The sequence below is a fragment of the Penicillium verrucosum genome (genome assembly GCF_028828655.1).
Source record: "Penicillium verrucosum strain IBT 35672 chromosome Unknown utg000001l_segment0_segment0, whole genome shotgun sequence".
NCBI classification, from domain to species: Eukaryota; Fungi; Ascomycota; class Eurotiomycetes; order Eurotiales; family Aspergillaceae; genus Penicillium; species Penicillium verrucosum.
This window is the reverse complement of record NW_026643210.1, coordinates 7,306,018-7,323,735: the sequence shown is the minus strand read 5'-3', so window position 1 is coordinate 7,323,735 and position 17,718 is coordinate 7,306,018. Positions and strand designations below refer to the sequence as shown.

The window sequence follows — 17,718 nt, the reverse complement described above, 5'->3', positions numbered from 1 at the left end:
AACTCCAAGCAAACCAAAAAAAACTGCGATTTGGGATGTATCAATGGCCACAGCCCCCTTCTCCTGGTCCTATTATAAGGTCACCATAGAAGCAAAAGCACCGCAAGCACCCACCATACGACCGTTGGCCGTCCTACTGAGTACTTTCCTTCATTTTCCTTAGTTACAAAAGTGATCGACATAAGCTTCCACTTTCCAAATTAGCCTGTATCATGCATGGATATCTATCCCGCGACACGATGCCAATGCAGCCCTGGTAATAGACTATCCTATACTCCGTATGTCGTACTCCGTACTTAGGAATGGCTCTCGCTCGTATTGAACTAGGTCTGAACGAAGCCGTGTCTTGGCAAAGTGATATACGTTGATACCTTTGGCTTGTGGGACTGACTGGCCAATCAATATGTTCTAAATCTTCTCTATTCGTGCCGATCTCCTAGCGTCTTCTCCATCCCGTTTAACATGCCGATCGCCTAACAGCCACCAGTCTGACGGAGAAGCTACGCCCCCTAGTTTAGACTTTCGGGGGGGCATACGGAGTACATACTTCCAAGCCACTTTATCGGGGAAACTACGGAGTAAATTGATCTGATATTTAGCCGCCCAACAACCGTTCTGGTTGTTGGTGCGCCCCAGCAGATACCCAATCTACAATTTTATGTATCTTTTGTATGACTTACCAATATAAAGGGTACCTAGACAGCCCGTAAACATATGTTGTAACATGTATTTTCTCAGCACTCGAACTAGCTAAAGTAATAGAAAGTATACGAATATATATTAAAAGTCTAGCTTAATTAGTTTAATGGTAGTGTAAATTCTTAGCATCTAATATAAAAGAAGAATAATAATTTTAAAATGACACTATATGAAGGTTAGTTATATAGTAGAAATAACTAGTTAGGTACTTTCTTTATTTTAGTATACTTAATATTCCTTACCAAAGTTTGGTTAAATAATATAGACTCCTTTATATTATATATATCTTCCTATATCTTCCCTTACTAGTTCGAGTGCTGAGAAAATACATGTTATGTTTACGGGGTATCTAAGTACCTTTTGTATGGGTAAGCCATACAAAAGATATATAAAATTGTAGATTAGGTATCTGGTGAAAAATGGGTATCTGCTGGGTCGCACCAACACCAGGTCCCCTGGTGTTGGGCGCTTGGCACGGCTATACGGAGTACTGGATATGAGACTTAGGCCTAGCCAGCTGGGAATAGCTCCACTCTTCGGTTACAAAACATGTAAAGAATTACTCCATGTCTGGCTAAACCCCCTTATTGTGGTTGTAGAACCGGGGATATAGCGACGCTATCTTGCTTTGCTCCAAATTCACTAACACCTGCTGAGATATTCTCTTATATTATATGGGTTTAATTTAATGAAAAAGGGGTATGACACTTCTGAATAACTAGAGTTTTATCATGCTTGATTATGTTGAATACATATTTAAAAAGTACATATATCAAAGAGAAACATCATTTCTGTTGTGAGACCCAGTAATATAATAACTGTGAATAAATAAATACAAAGATTGAAATGAAATGGAGTGAAATAAATTAAAGACATTTCCCCATGTACAATGTTGTAAGAAGAGACTCCCATTTTGACCCTTAAACTACACCGGGTAGGGGTGATGTAGCCGGGCTTCGTCAGAGGTATCCACCTCATCAAGTGGGTAGAATTCCCGACCAGCACTCTTGCTCTGCGCAGGGATACCGGCGGATCGAGATCCATTCCCACGGGAATGAGAGTTCATGGCATATGATGATTTGACTGGCTCTGTATCGCCAAAGAGTCTGGGGGATACACGACGTAATAAGGATCTAATGGCAGGCAGACACGCACATATAACGCCAACATGGCATTCGATGGTACTCCAATATCCAACTGTCACGTAATCCCCTTAGAGATGTCAATAAAATTGCACACATCGAAAGAGGAAAGAGAAAGAGAAGGAATACTCACATGTTAGGTTAGTGGTGGAAGCAAAGTGAATGAGTGAATTGAGCCGAAGGATGCTGACAAGGGTGACACTGAGCCCATGAGTTAGTCAATGGAATTGAGGAATAGGCTGGGAGGGGAAGCGCACAAAATACCCAGGCTAAACATGCATATCACATATGACTTTCGTTTCACTGAAAGGTTTAAATGGTATATCTGGCGGAGTGGAAGCACCATGACAAATATATCAAGAATCATGTTGAGAACTGCTGCTGCCCAGCCTTGTGCGTTGATATGGTTGCACTTATAGTTCTCCTCTCCATCCCAGCGGTGCCACGCTCCGGGTAGAGGTCGACACTGGAACACCGAAATCAAGACAAAGGCAACCAAGTAGCACACATTGAGTGCAATTGCCACGTAAGTTGCTGTCCGGAACGCCCGACTAGGGAAGATACGAAGGTAGAAACAGCAAATTGATATCTTAGTCAGCGGGAGAATGCTTAGATAGAGCAATTCATCCCAAAAATAGACCTAGCGTAATTAGACAAATTCGCATTGGCAACCGTATGAAGCCAGGGCTTATAGTAGTACTCACATAAAGAATATGGGTGATGTTGTCGAAAGGAAGGGTCCACATATCCTTTCCTAAACCTGCATTGGCCACTATGCAGAACGGTTAGTCGAGTGAAGGTGCGTTCAACCAACTGCAAAGGGAGCCATACAGACGACCGATAGTGCTGAAAGGGGAATGAGTAAAACCTGCCAATTTCCAGTAAGAAGACAATTCGGTTCGAGCTAAGGGGAGGGCCGTGTATACCATTGTCAATACCATTGTCCAATCATCCGCGCCAAAAATACCACCACAGCAGCTCAATCGAGCCAGCATCCGGAGAATGAAAGCGATAAGGGCTACAATTCCACCTCCAACCCCGGCATAAGAAACAATCTTTGTGTGGTCCCGGATAGGGACCCCGCACGCCGATGTTGTAACATTTTTTGTAGCTTATGTATGTCAGCAGTGAGGACTAGTGGGATGAAAGATGAAACCATTAACTCACTCAGAGATTCTCGAATTGTGCAACTAGAAACAACGCATTTCTGGAGAACAGCTGTGTAATGTGCATCCTTGCATAGACATCGCTGGTCGGTTGGCTCACAGGACGATTGTGACACTGAAGTCATCATACAATCCAGCTTTGAAGGGTTAGTGTTATGAGTTCGCGCCAAAAGAGGGACAGAAACACTGGACTACTTACCGCACACGAGGGTAAAACGGCCGCCATCTGTTCCATCCCTGCTATCACAGTTGTTGCAAACAAGGCGGCCGCGAGAGCTGCTGTACTGAAGAAACGCATGGTGAAGTTTGCAGGGAAGGATGCATTCGCTATCAAGAGACTGATAGAGAAGACATGGGCCGAATTTGATCAGACGAGTCAGGAGAATCTAACCTTATGAGATGCATGACGATCCCTTGGCTAGGATATAAGAGTTGTTCTGCCTCTCCGTTGGGAATTTTAGCGCATAAACACCTTAAGTTGAAGTGCCGCGTTTGTCCTCGCTGGAAACTTACCTATTCGGGTGTTTGGGTGCCAGATCTGCTGTTCAGCATTTCAGGCACTATTTCAGCTCCCTGCCAAGCATCATATCGTGGTCTGGAATTAGTCTACCACATACAGCTTCAGAAGTTCCCAATGTAAAAGACACAGGTACTCAGTTCATAGAAACCTTGGACGTCTTTTGGGATCCATCGAGAAGTTGGCTCTTGTGGAAATGGTGGCTGATTTGGAAAATTGGGATCTGCACTTGTACGAGGCTTTCCCCAGCTATAGACATTTTAGAGTCCTCAAATACCGTTTTCGCGTTCATCCAGCAAACCACAGAGCTTGACAAGTCGCTGGTTTAACTTCGGCTTTTGAGCACTCCACCCACTCGGAACGGGTTTCTGGGTTCTATTCCCCTAATAGTCTCTAGAAAGACCCACAGGCGGGACAGGCTCCGGGAAAATGGCCGTTCTGGTCGATTGTCGCTTAGACCCCATGGAGAACATCCGAATATTATCCGTAGTGGGTCTACAGTCCTGCCGCCTGAAGGAAAGATCGCTTTGAATGTTTAAGATCTACACCCACTTTTTACAGATATGTACGTTGTAGCTTAAAGGCCCAGGACTGCGATCGGCGCTGTCATTGAACTAAGATTTAACTTCATGGCGAGGCGTGCGCTAAGATTCGTGTCCGCCACAAGAGCTTTCCAACATTCCCAATTCAGGTCTGATCAACATCAACTTACAAATATATTTATAACCCAACCCGCGATATTATAGTTAGTGGATGACCATACAGAAATCAGGGGCTTGTACCGTACTATTCGCAGTGGTAATGACTACCGTAAAGCTGCCGAGTTGTTTCCACAATGTACTCCTTTGGGCCATAATTAAATGTATTGTACAGTGGACTCCGTCGCTAAGTCCGGCCATTCACAGGATCATCATTTATCAGCATGAGTACGGAGTACAACTCGCAGATTTACCTTGGCACGTAATTGTCGCGGAATATCAGGGAGACATGGCTCCACTGTTCAAAAACAGTGTTAGTCACTTGTTATATGATCATTCCTTCCATTCCAAGGGGAAACTGGCATTTCTAGTGGACGACCAACACCTTCCTTCATCATGCGCATCTTTACTACAGGGCTGTTGCTCTGGCCACTCTCGCTCATTAATCTAGTATCGGCCTTCCCGGGGTCGATAAACGGCTACGATGGCCACTCAGGGCATCGAGACATGCACAAGCCTTGCCCATATGCACAAACCCAGGACCAGGGCAAGCCGAAGACGGAACATGAAAAGCGGTTTCTATTCAATTTGATGAAATCGCCTGTTGATAGTACGTCACAAGCTTCCTCTTATACTGTCACAATTTGTAACGAAATAACTCTAGTTACCGGCGAACATACGTTCCAGCCCCCGGACTTCGAGAACGGTGACCAGCGAGGCCCCTGTCCCGGCCTCAATGCACTCGCAAACCATGGATACATCCCGGAGCGGAGTAGTATCGGTATGTTATTCCTGTCTAACTGACGACTCCTAATCTAAACGTGAAAAAGTTCGTAAATGTGGTTGCCGCGATCAACAAAGGTACAATTGCCCCATGGAAGTACTGATGCCACATATTCTAACATTTATTCTATAGTCTACGGCATGGGCGTTGACTTGGCTACGATCCTCGCGATCATGGGTACTATATGGACTGGGGACGTGCTGTCTCTCGATCCCAGTTTCTCCATCGGGGGTCCCGATACTGGCGTTAACAACCTCCTAAATAACTTGGGCGGTGTTCTCGGTTAGAGCATCTTTACTTGGTTGCAGATCTTTATCGACTGCTAACATTACCTGCAGGCGAACCCCAGGGCCTGATTGGCTCACACAACTTTATCGAAGCAGACTCCTCCAACACGCGAGACGATCTCTACGTTACGGGCAACAGCTGGACACTGAATATGAGCAAATTTATGACTTGGTATAATATGTCTTCCGACGGCACTTACGATATGAGTCTCATGGCCGAACGCGCAAAGATCCGTATGGATCAAACTATCCATACAAACCCGGATTTCTACTACGGACCTGTAACTGGGCTCATTGCTCGCAACGCCGGTTATATTTTCTCAGGTCGACTGTTTCGAAATCACTCGACTGAAAATCCAGAAGGAACGCTGAGTAAGTTGATGCAATAGATCGTTGAATGCGACTGGTTTATGCGATATTTGCTAACGCGCCATCTTAGCTAAGAGCCACCTCCGGAATTTCTATGGCATTTACGGTCCGGAACATAATCTCACTTACCGCGAAGGCTGGGAAAGAATACCCGAGAACTGGTACAAGACGCCTGTGGACTATGGACTCATCTCACTCAACGTGGACATCATTGGCTTCATATCGAGATATCCGGAGCTTGGCAGGTAAGAGCCCGTGTCAAATCCCCTATATCAACCAGCTTCTAACAATAATCTGAATACAGCATCGGAGGCAATGTGGGCGAAGTAGACAGCTTTGCCGGAGTTGATCTAGGTGATTTAACAGGTGGTGTCTTGAACTTGGCTGGCTTACTGAAAGATAATAATTTGCTGTGCTTTGTGACTGAAGTGTTGAAGTTTGCCAGCCCCAACGCGCTTGCTGGGATATACTCGGCCGTAGCTAAGCCGTTGGAGTTTGTCACCAATATTCTCGCTGTGCCTTTGCTCAACTTTACCTGTCCGGCATTCCAAGATCTTCAAGTTGGGGGAAGCCGCTATGGGAGGCGCTTCAAGACGACTTCCCCGGCGCTCGGAAGAGCAAACGTTCGCTTTAGATATTCTGGGCTTACTGGGATGGGCGGTACTATAAATTATCAAGCAATCTCATCTGTTTTATAGTAGGATATTTTGTCAACCAAGTTCCACTTGTCTTTACGTGAAAAGCTGAAATGGGTATATGTAGTTAGGCGGGGCTGCTCTAAGACACTAGGCACTAGCACATATAGATTTAGGGAAGCACAGATCCTTAAAATTGGGAATTTAGGAGCATGGAAGGTTATACAGGTTAGTATTGTATGATGATCTGCATATAGTTGTGGTCCACGGGTGGTTGTCTGCATTAGTAATTCCAGGATTTGTGTGATGATGGCAGAAGTGTCAAAATATCCGCTATGCGGCTCAGTGGTTTAGTGGGATAATTCATCTTTCGGGAGAAATCTCTGATTTCGCAAGAAATTACCTAATTTAGATGAGGTCCCGGGTTCGATTCCCGGCTGAGCCCCATTTTTTATTTCTTGAATTCTTTAGTAGTACCTGTATGTATTTACAATCCAGGCTATATATTAAGTAGAGTTTATGAGGAGGAGCAGGAAAGAGAGGAATCTATAAATCTGAGTAGGGCGGAACAGTCTGATCTCATAGGTATAACAACTGATTGAGTACTCTGAGCTTGGCGTCTCTTGTCCCTGTGATAACATCAGAATAAATTTGGCTTCTTCGATTTAGTACTGTTAGGAGAGGTCTACGTTGACGTGAGGTTGATTGTTGAAGAAGTTAACTAACGACAGAGAGACTGAGAAATATGACAAGTCCAATTAGATTTCCGAGTAGAAGAGATGTGGTATGACTAGCTACATGTGGTAACCTGAATATAATCCCGGCCACGGGTTTGCATCCTCCAGGTCATTGCCGCTCCCAGTTGGAAGCGAATTTATATAAGGATGAGTCGTTGCAAATGGCAGGCCGACCTAACTTTGCCTAACATGACTAGGAAGCGTAGCCCAAGAGCCCTTGCGAAGCCAATATGGACAATCACTCAACAGACGATCAGTGCTCGGACAACGAACGCGATCCAATAGCTCTTGTCTTTTCGTTACAGGAGTAGCAGGGGTTTAAATTAATTTACCTGACCACCACGGACTCCGAGTGCCATAAATTAGAGAAAATTCGTTCCCATATGCCATCCGTACATAGCGACGAGTTTGTGATTCCGCTGAACCTAGATATGTCCCTAACATGGTCTATTAGGTCCCTTGACGTCGACCTCACAGACACCGATATACTCGAACGCAGGATACCAAATTCTGGGATATATATTGGAGTCAATCGCAAAAGCCGACTATGAAGACATATTATTGGACCGCCTGATCAAACCACTCAACTTGACTCGATCTTACCTTCACGTCCCCGATCCCAGCTTCGCGGTGATTCCCTCCAATGAAACTTTCAGTTGGTTTGATTATGAGTTTGGCGATGAATCTCCGTGAGCACCAATAAGCCCGCTGATGTACCCATAGCTTACACATTACTAGTGCTGGAAACATTTTCTCTTCCGCGAAGGATATGGCTATATTCAGCCGTGCCGTTCTTTCCAGCGCCCTTGTTGACCCTGCCGTGACAAGAAGGTGGCTGAAGCCGGTAACACACACCTCATCCCTACAACATTCCGTGGGCGCCCCCTGGGAAATCTATACATTTTTGACACCTCGTCGGGTCGACCTATACACCAAGGCTGGGGATATCGGACTGTACTCCAGTTTTATCGCCCTTTCACCAGATCACAATACCGGCTTCACGGTTTTAGTAGCCGGTGATAATTCACACGCAATGACATCCACAATCGGGGAGATGGTTGCCGATATCATGCTTACCGCGCTTGATGAAGTAGCCAAAGACCAAGCCCTTAAACGCTTTGGGGGCACATATGCCTTGATGAGCAGCTCCTCCAATTCCTCCATCACCCTCACGGCCGATGAAGGGGCTGGATTGGTAGTCTCAGCATGGACGAGCAACTCGGTCGACATGATCGAGACTTTGATGACTTTGCAAGGAGTCACAGATGGCTCTCCGATAAGCATTCGTCTACAGCCTAGTGGTCTTGAGACTCCGGGGCGGACCTCCTTCTTAGCTGTTATTTATAGCCTTAGTGTCTCGGAAGATGCTGGGCCCATTGTTGGCTCCTGCTTCTCCTGGATGTTGCTAGATTCCATGGTGTATGGCAACGTTGGTCTCCCAGAGTTTGAATTCGCACTTGATCATGATGGGGATGCAACGAGCTTATCCCTTCGGGCATTACGTGTTACTCTTCCTAGAGTCTAACGGGCCGGCAAGCTCTCAACAATACTTCATTCATCGTCATATATCGAATTCGGTGATTGTTTTGTTTCTGCATATAATTACTCTACGTACCAGCTCTGCGACGTTCATTAGCTATGTCTGAGCCCAAGCTGCGGAAAAGAGATGGTTGTTACGAGTATAAGGCTCACTCTCCATCGACGATATCCTCCGTCTCACCCCTAAGTTCTGACAATCCCATATAGATACAATTATCCTCTATCTTTTCAACTCAATACAATCTAGATCCTAGCACTATCGCCCCTTAGGTTATAAAGAGTCGATCGGGTGATTTCGTGAAAATATCTTAGGGGCAAACCGTCCCGCGGTCGAATAGCGCACTGGTCGTAAGCTGAGACGTGCTACTAGGACAAGCTGCCAAGAACATCTCATAGTGGTCATAGGAGATAACCAGACATATATAAAAACTGGTTAAAATAACATGTTTGATAAGACACATAACTAGTCTAATCTGATTGACGAACGAAAGTGAAAAGTTTCCAGTGGCATCGTGCATGATCCATGCTACTATTCGTACAACCTCTTGGCATGTCGATCGCTCCAGGTATGCTTGTGTCAGACTGGGATATGGCCTCCCTAGGCCCTAAACAGGAACCGAGGTTTTTGTTATAGTCTAGTGGAAAAGACGCCGTATTTATTCCCACAGCTTGTTCTAACGACCCTCGAAGCAGGGATGTAAAAGAGTGATAGAGTAATTGTTTGATGGTATACTATGGGTAGAAACCGCTTTGTGGCTTTTAAGTCGAGCCCCGACAGACTGCGCGAATCTCAACCTAGGGCTGTATCATAAGGACAGAAGCGCCCACTTTTGCGATTAGCAAGGTATCTTGTTCTATTGGGAATATTGTTGACGTACATCAAGTCTCCATTCAGCTATTTTTGGAAGTCGAATGAATCGAGTTCGCTCAAGTTGGTACTCAAATGTCCCAAATCTAGCGATCGTGCCACTCATTAGCCGCAAGAGGGGATAGAGTTGGCCATTGCTATGACCTTTAGGATTTGGATGATATATGACAAAGGGAGTCAAGAAGGTTGAAGAGAAGTGAGTAGGGAGATGGAAGAAATTGTTTTGTGTCAAGGCCGGTCATTAAGAGGTTGACACCCAAAAACATACAGCATAAAGCATACACGTGATCAAAAGATCAAAACAAAAGCACAACTATATACATAATCTAATCATAATACTTAGCTACTACTCCGCCAATAATAGGTTGATCTCCAACTTCACTCCGAGCCACACCTTTGTCAACCCCCTTGGCCACTCTTGCCTTAACCCACTCACCAGCAGTGATACCAACCGCACTATTATCAGTCGTCTGATCATATCCTAGACGATGCAGCACCTCACTCACAACCGGCCGCAGTTCGAGACTATCCTCCGGTCGAACAAAGTACAAGACACCTAGACGATCTACGTTCCTCTGATCTGGCGGCGGTGCAACTACACGGTGAATGCTGCTTTTGAGGAAACCGTTGGTGAGGAAATGGAGCGAGTCCGCAAGATTAACCGTGATGCTCCCAGGATACGGCTTGACCCACTTCCACTCGCCCTCCGGTGTGCGAACTTGGAGTGCAGCAACGGGTTGGCGGAAGAGCAAGGTCAAGCTGCCAAAGTCGGTATGACCCTTGGACCAAATCCCGGCGGCCTTCTCATTTTCTTCGGCTGTACGTTGGTGGTACTTCATGTATCGTAGGTGGCAGTCGCTCCTCTCATCATAGCGATGCACCTTCAGGAAATAGTCCTCTGGTAGCTCGAGGATAATGGCGAATAGCGTGAGAAGCTTGGCTACAATTCGGTCATGAATATGGCGTGCGAAGCCCTCGATGATGGGACGATTGTGATTCACAATGTCTGGTTGGGGAAGCTCGAGGGCTGGGATAAATTTGGGGATGTTGTAGATTTCTGTGTTGTCATAAACACCCGCACTGATTTCCTAAGCTAATATATTAGAGATGATCTTCTTTTGCCCCATATTATCGATTTTCGACTTACCCGCAGACCCATTGGCTTGTAGCCATTGTAGCCGCCTTTTTCAAGTTCCGCGCGGAATTTGAGTTTCTCTTCTACTGGGAGCTTGAATATCTCCTTGCCAATAGAGAATTGTCGATCAACGTCTTCCTGTGAGAGGCCGAAGTTGGTAATATAAAAGAAGCCTAAAGCCAGATAAGTATGACAAGTATGGGAAGTAGGCAATTCGAACCATATACTACTGACCTATGTTCTGGATAGCCTCGAAGAGCTGCTTGGCTAGCCGGTCTTTACCACCAGGTTGGTCAAACAGAGACAGATCCAAGGTGGCAAGATCCGCCCAGTCCACTATATACAAATCGCATATTAGCCATGTTATTTCAAGTACAGGGGTTACCAAATTCCACAGCTATACGGTAGAGCATGAATGGAGGACTCCAACAACTTACGATCAAAAGAAGTCTCTGGAACCTGACTGTACGTCGGGATATCGGATCCTGTAGGAACTGGGCCTGGAGGTTGGGCCAAAGTTGCCATAGTTAATGCAAGAGATTTGGACAAAATTTGCAAAATAAATACCGTCACAGTAAATTGGAGTAAAACAGTTTTATTATGGAGACAATCGTATCACTATACGGGAGAAATTGGGGGGTTTATCAATATTGCGATATCCTTGGCTTCACATCAGTTTCGGGACTGACCCTTGGTCTTATTGTTGATCTATTCCAATCGGGCAATTTCGAGCTCTATTCTACTAACAACCCACAAGGTTGATATCCAGAGTGAAATTATGAGTGCGAATGTAGGTAGATCTCCACTTTACGCCACGTGGGATTTCAGATCTCATCATGATATCCTCCGTTTGCGTGATCAGGAACTCTGCCGTGATACACGACTTCACTCCATTCAGATTATTTCCAGCTATTATATTGGAAGATGCTGCAAAATGACTAATGATTTATTCAGCAAGGGTGCTTAGTTAACTGGAATATATTAACTACTCGACTTGACTGAATTCCCGCCGGGAGAGAATAACTGAAGAGACTAACGGATTGTTCCCGAAATATTCGAATAGGATGTCGCCCTCTAGATTTGAATCCTACTGCGTAGATGTTATATTTACAGACTCAATAATAGTATGGCCTAGGCCATCTAAATTGCAATACTTGTGGACTATGATACAATCTTTGTTGTACTAGGTTTGGAGCTTGGTCTAAGCTTCGATAATGTTTCTCGGAGGGTTTCCGAACTAATAAAGGAGAGACATTGATATCTAGTAATGGTGGTCGCTTTTAACCTACTGTCAAAAGTGATATTTTAACACTGTACTGCCGAAAGCAACGTTGCGACGATGGCAGACGAAGAGCATGGACGCACTTCATCTAAAGACCTGGGTAAAACCACAGCCACTGATATTACTTCCACCAATGAAAGCAATGCCGATCATGATCTCCATTTTGCCAGACGTGGTGAAGCTCTCGCCGAGACCTCATCAAGCCAGGAAAGCATCGATGGCTACGACCCAGAGCTTATGAGTGGTAGGACACTGCTCACGGCGGAAGAAGAGAAAAAGTTACTACGCAAGATTGACTGGCGGTTGATGACGCTTTGTTCGCTTATATTTATGTTCAAGAACCTGGACAGCCACAATGTGCGTATGAACAGTCCATCCAGGATGTACAAAAGAACTTACAGCCTCGCAGGCATCCAATGCTCGGATCATGAACAAGGGAACGGATCGGAATATAATGACGCAGCTCGGAACTACATCCAACGAGTACAACCTTGTGAATGTCCTTTACTATGTAAGATTTTGACGAAGTCCCGACTTAGGGGCGGCGACATGTCGCTAATAACGAACGTCCTAGGTCCCATACATTGTGTTAGAAGCACCCTCAAATTTACTGCTCAAGAGATGCTCTCCCTCAAAATGGCAGTCAAGGATTATGCTGAGTTGGGGTATCGCTCTCATGTGCAATGCTGCCGTGAAGAATAAGGGCGGCTTGTATGCGACACGGTTCTTGCTAGGTGTAGTAAGTTACCGCCTCAATAAGTCCCATTATGTGAGGATAAAATACATTAACCCCGCAACAGGCCGAAGCTGGACAATTTCCTGGTGTTATTCTCCAGATGACTTACTGGTATCGCCCGGACGAGATGTCCTTGCGACTACTCTACTTTTGTAAGCTGCACAAGATCTGCCCCCAAAACAACTCGCGCTGCATGAAAGCTGCATGAAACTTTACTTACAATTAATATAAAGATATTTGTGGAAATGTCTCTGGTATTTTCGGTGGTCTTCTTGCCTATGCGTTTGACACCGTATCTGGCGCAGGGGGACTTTCCGGATGGCAATGGTAAGTAAATTTTATATCCACTCCTCTTCTTCAATACATGCTAAAATTATTCTAGGTTGTTCCTCTCAGAAGGCATTGCGACCGTTCTTTTCTCCGTTGTGATTTGGTTGCTGCTCCCAGACTGTAAGGGTCCTTTTTTTGCTCTCACAACACAGATGCTAATATGAGAAAATGCGATATAGTTCCCGAGACAGCCAAATGGTTGACTGAACGGGAGAAGAAGTTTATCCAGGCTCGACTACCATCTAATGCTCCTCGTGCAAGCGAGCAACACTTTCAGCTACGTGAGGTTATCGACTCACTGAAAGATCGCAGGTTGTGGCTATTTACAGCCATTTGGGCTACATTTACTGTTGGAACCAACGGCGTCACTTTCTACCAATCAACAGTCATTGCTAACCTCGGTTACACGTAAGTTATATAACCCCTCCGCATTCAGTTGGAGAGACAAGCATGACTTCAACGAGCATTACTGACAGTCTATAAGGAGTATTGCTCAAGCCCAACTCCTCAATATCCCTATCACAGTCTGCGGTCTCCTGTTTATTGCGGTCACGGGAATTACAGCAGATCGCAGCCGGATTCCCCGGCCATTGTACCCACTCACCTTCCTTCTCATCATCCTAGTCTGCTACGGCGTCTTTGTTGCTCATCCAAGCAATGGTGCAATTTACGCGGTAACCCTGATCGGAAATGCCTTGACTTCAGGATGGTATCCTGTCATGTGGTAAGTTTCTTATATCCTACCGCGAACCCCAATGGGGTGTTTATGTATAGTTATAGCTCACAATCTGATAGGCCGTGGCGTGTACAAACAACCTCCCGGGCCACGGGATCTGCCTTCTCTATCGGATTCGTCAACAGCTATGGCCAGATTGGTGGTGCTATCGGCCCGCAGTTGTTCCAAAGCAAGTACGCACCAGACTACACAGTGCCATTCTCTGTAGCTATGGGTCTTGTGGGCACTTGCGCGATCTTGACGGTGATAACATGGTGGGTAACTCAGGATACAGAGCGTGATACAAGGCGGTTGAAGCTAGCTAAAGTTGCGGCTGAAAAAAGAGGCGAGACTATCTTGGAGGATGTTGTGGACAATGACTTGAAGAATCGTTAAAGGAGAACCCTACTGAGAGATATATTGCGGCCGCCCCTGTATACAAGTTGTAGCTCATAGACCAAAGCCCAAATCTGGACCCTGCATGTAAGTTCTTCTTTAAAAATGATGTTATTTACCCCAACGTTCAATTACTCCGCATCATGCGCTTCCAAATAAAAAGGTCCGAGAGGTCAGCGATCTATCCGCCGCTAATAAAAACCCTCCGACTCCATACATACCCCTCATAATTTGTGGGAACTTCTTCATGTGCTATTTTAGATTCGACATTATTTCTTATTTGCAGAACGGTTTCTGAACACAGCATAGTTGTTCCACGGCCCATCTAACTTGCACAATGGACATTGCTGACGCCCAGCCACCCGCAAGAGCTTCTAGCGACCCCTACTTTGATTTGGGCACATTCGGTCGCAAGGTCAGCACCAATTCCCAGCAAGCCCAGATATGGTTCAACAGAGCACTTGTCTGGACATATTGCTTTAATCACGATGAAGCAATTACCTGCTACAAGCAGATAATTGCGCACGACGAGAACTGCGCCATGGCCTATTGGGGAATATCATTCTGCTCAGGCTCCAATTACAACAAGACATGGACACTGTTCGATGAAAGAGACCGGCTGAATGCGATCAAACAGTGTTATATATTTTCCCAAGAAGCGTTGAGGCGGGCATGCAATGCATCGGATTGGGAGCAAGCGCTCATCAAGGCTCTTGCAGAACGTTACCCCAACGATGACCCAAGTAGGGATCTCGCCGGGTGTAGTCGAGCGTACGCCGATGCTATGAGAGAGGTGTATATAGATTTCGGTCGCGAAGATTTCGACATTGTCACACTCTTCGCTGATGCACTGATGAATTGTGCTCCGCGAAAGTTATATGATGCCTCCACGGGGCTCCCGATACCCTCATCCCCGGTTTTCGAAGTGAAAGATCTACTTGATCGCGCTCTGAAGATGCCGAAAGTCGAATTCCATCCTGGTCCCGCGCATATGTATATCCACTTGATGGAAATGTCGGCCACTCCTGAGGCTGCTCTGCCGGCAGCAGAGATGATCCGGGAAATCTTTCCCGATACAGGCCACACTTTCCACATGCCTGCTCACATTGATGTTCTTGTGGGCGATTATCGCCGCGCAGTGGAATACAATCTGAAAGCGACCCTCGCAGATGACAGATACTTTGAGCAGAATGGCGGCTTGACATTCTACAGTTACTACCGTCTACACGACTATCATTCTCTCATCTACGCTGCCATGCTCAGTGGAAAATCTAAAGCTGCGTTGTCCGCGACGGATCGAATGGAGGCGACTATCACGGAAGAAATCCTCCGCGTCGAAACGCCTGCACTTGCAAACTGGATGGAATTTTTCAAGGCTGTCAGAGTCCATGTGCTTATTCGCTTTGGGATGTGGGAAGAACTCAAGAAGCTCGACCCGCTCAAAGATAAGGATCTATATTGTGTCACGAATGTTATGAGACACTATGGAAAGGCCATCGCGTATGCGGCTACGTCTCAGCTCGAGGAAGCCGACAAAGAACGGGAACTTTTCAAGATTGCTTCCACGCTCGTCCCTCCTACACGCCTCGACTTCCCGAATAAAATCACCGACATTCTCAAGGTTGCATCTTCCATGCTGGATGGCGAAATCGAGTATAGAAGAGGGAATTATGAGGAAGCATTCTCCAGATTACTGGAAGCAATTACTCTGGAAGACGAGCTGCCTTTCGCAGAGCCATGGGGGTGGATGCTTCCTGCCCGGCATCCATATGCAGCCCTCTCATTGGAACAGGGTAGAGTTGAACAGGCTGCCCAGGCCTATGCTGAAGATTTGGGGTTGTCTCCAACACCCAAACGCGCCCATCAACACCCGAATAACGTTTGGGCTTTGCATGGCTACCACGAGTGCCTTGGGCTTTTAGGTCGCCATGCGGAGGCAAATATTATCAACAAACAACTTTCCCTTGCTCTTGTGGAGGCAGATGTTGAGATCACTTCTTCATGCTTTTGCCGGCTTGGGAAATTGCCTTCGTCTTGTGGGAAGCCTAAAGTGAATGGTTGCCACAGTGTTGGGTCAACGTGTAAGGGTTAGATGAACTCTTTGATTAAATCAATACTGTCTTGTTGGCTTCTTGTTCAAGACACGTAGAAGGACATGAGATAGATCGGGGCACCGAAAGAAACACCGAATGTAATGTCTGCCCCTCATGATCTTCAAAACCACACTGAAAATAATATGTCATAAACACGGGGTATCACACAACGGCATCTGCAACTTGCTTGATCATCCCGCGAACCTCATCAACGATACGGAAACAAGGGACCAATTTCCGGGCTATTGGATCATGCGGGCATAGATCGAGCGGGTCGTGATTAACAGCATCCTCCTTACTCCGACAACGACCTTCAGAATTAGGACAAGTTTCGTGGCCAACCATATGGCGATTGCGTTGTCGCTGCGCAAACTGTTTGCCCAGCACGAAAAGCCGTTCGGCATCTGTCTGGAGGCCGTGCACCACGAGATCTCTGAGTTTCTCGCCGCCGATTTGCAAATTTAGTTCTGATGGAACTCCAAGTCCGGAGTCAAGATAGACCGTTCTAGTCTCACTTTTGGAGTCGAGTTCAGTGCAGTGTTTATCCAGCCATCGGATGTACTTTTGGTAGCCGGCTGTTACTTCGAGCATGAGCTGGCCGATGAGAAGCACATTTTGGACCGTTAATCGCGGTGGTTTTGACACATCATAGCACATAGGACAGATCAGTAGTCGCTCTGTGAGTGAGACGCCTGTTCGAAGCACCGGAATAATATCGTGTGACATATCCGCGCAGCTTAGATTCCGAACTAGATCGGAGACCTCTTCGTCGCATTTACAAGACTGTGAGAATGACATGGGAGAGATGTATGGATCTAAGGCTATTGGAGGTATTTCAGGGTCGTGTAATGCGTTATGGCGGGATGTGTGCAATAACCCAAGGGGAAAGGAACACATATCGCCGTTCCCCAGCATCTCCCAGTGGGAGGAATCGAATCCGCAGTTCCCTGATAGCTCGTATGGTAATGAGTCGAATTCGCCGGCTGCCATTAGCATATTGCCGGCCTCGTGAGGGCCAAAAGGCGACTGAGAAACAATAGGCGATAAGTGAGAGGAGCTTGACGATCCTATTTGTTCCTCGCCGTCGACCAAATGATGATCTGGTTCTTCTTGTCGTGCACGCTTTCTCGGCCTTCCAGGCGCTCCTTTGTCTTTGAATTTACATGTCAATGTTAATCCCCGGCAACGAGAGCAACCGCTCTTTTCGCCTGAGCACCTGAGCTTTCGGGCCCCTATATATCATTAGCTACGCATTCAAGGAAATGGAGGACGGCTCGACTTACGGCATGCTTCGCAGGAATTTCGCTGTCGTGTGGGGTTCATACTCTGTTGAATGTATCAGTTTGATCTAACAAGCAAGACAAGGCCCGAGGTCGGGGAGTTGATGTCCACCAGGTGGAATCGCACGATTGGTCATCCTGCGCTGAGATGGCGTCAACCGAGCTTCGAGCGGGGTACAGCAGCGTCTTGAGCAACAGATTCTATGCATCATTCAAAATCAGGAATAATAATGAAATGCATCAATAGAAAATAACAAAACCGTAAGGATAGCGTGTGCTTCTGAATATCAATGTTTGGGACTGTCGTGAG

At 46.2% G+C, this 17,718-nt stretch overlaps 7 protein-coding genes across 7 annotated transcripts; 4 read left to right on the top strand and 3 right to left on the bottom strand.

Moving 5' to 3' along the window:
• Positions 1-1,624: 1,624 nt before the first annotated feature.
• On the bottom strand, positions 1,625-3,305 carry N7516_002718 (putative integral membrane protein; the record flags this gene model as incomplete). The annotated part of the gene is made up of 7 exons (XM_057215438.1): positions 1,625-1,911; positions 1,975-2,042; positions 2,099-2,481; positions 2,546-2,613; positions 2,677-2,952; positions 3,009-3,144; positions 3,207-3,305. 7 exons carry the CDS (start codon positions 3,303-3,305, stop codon positions 1,625-1,627), a joined length of 1,317 nt encoding a protein of 438 aa, XP_057077321.1.
• A 1,313-nt stretch (positions 3,306-4,618) lies between these two features.
• On the top strand, positions 4,619-6,360 carry N7516_002717 (peroxidase family protein; the record flags this gene model as incomplete). Its single annotated transcript, XM_057215437.1, has 6 exons — positions 4,619-4,832; positions 4,887-5,003; positions 5,139-5,288; positions 5,345-5,665; positions 5,733-5,907; positions 5,967-6,360. The coding sequence occupies 6 exons, from the start codon at positions 4,619-4,621 to the stop codon at positions 6,358-6,360; spliced, it is 1,371 nt and encodes a 456-aa protein (XP_057077320.1).
• A 1,130-nt stretch (positions 6,361-7,490) lies between these two features.
• N7516_002716 (serine hydrolase domain-containing protein) lies at positions 7,491-8,559 on the top strand (the record flags this gene model as incomplete). The annotated part of the gene is made up of 2 exons (XM_057215436.1): positions 7,491-7,723; positions 7,773-8,559. Coding segments are annotated over 2 exons (1,020 nt in total), but the record flags the coding sequence as incomplete, so codon positions are not given.
• A 1,208-nt stretch (positions 8,560-9,767) lies between these two features.
• Positions 9,768-11,101, bottom strand: N7516_002715 (uncharacterized protein; the record flags this gene model as incomplete). The annotated part of the gene is made up of 4 exons (XM_057215435.1): positions 9,768-10,529; positions 10,589-10,749; positions 10,811-10,912; positions 11,014-11,101. 4 exons carry the CDS (start codon positions 11,099-11,101, stop codon positions 9,768-9,770), a joined length of 1,113 nt encoding a protein of 370 aa, XP_057077318.1.
• An 814-nt stretch (positions 11,102-11,915) lies between these two features.
• Positions 11,916-14,035, top strand: N7516_002714 (uncharacterized protein; the record flags this gene model as incomplete). Its single annotated transcript, XM_057215434.1, has 9 exons — positions 11,916-12,215; positions 12,268-12,369; positions 12,433-12,597; positions 12,659-12,746; positions 12,828-12,921; positions 12,977-13,044; positions 13,104-13,332; positions 13,409-13,648; positions 13,720-14,035. 9 exons carry the CDS (start codon positions 11,916-11,918, stop codon positions 14,033-14,035), a joined length of 1,602 nt encoding a protein of 533 aa, XP_057077317.1.
• A 337-nt stretch (positions 14,036-14,372) lies between these two features.
• Positions 14,373-16,127, top strand: N7516_002713 (TPR domain protein; the record flags this gene model as incomplete). Its single annotated transcript, XM_057215433.1, has 1 exon — positions 14,373-16,127. One exon carries the CDS (start codon positions 14,373-14,375, stop codon positions 16,125-16,127), a length of 1,755 nt encoding a protein of 584 aa, XP_057077316.1.
• Positions 16,128-16,290: 163 nt separating this feature from the next.
• On the bottom strand, positions 16,291-17,451 carry N7516_002712 (Zn(II)2Cys6 transcription factor domain-containing protein; the record flags this gene model as incomplete). Its single annotated transcript, XM_057215432.1, has 2 exons — positions 16,291-17,360; positions 17,412-17,451. 2 exons carry the CDS (start codon positions 17,449-17,451, stop codon positions 16,291-16,293), a joined length of 1,110 nt encoding a protein of 369 aa, XP_057077315.1.
• Between the last annotated feature and the right edge of the window lie 267 nt (positions 17,452-17,718).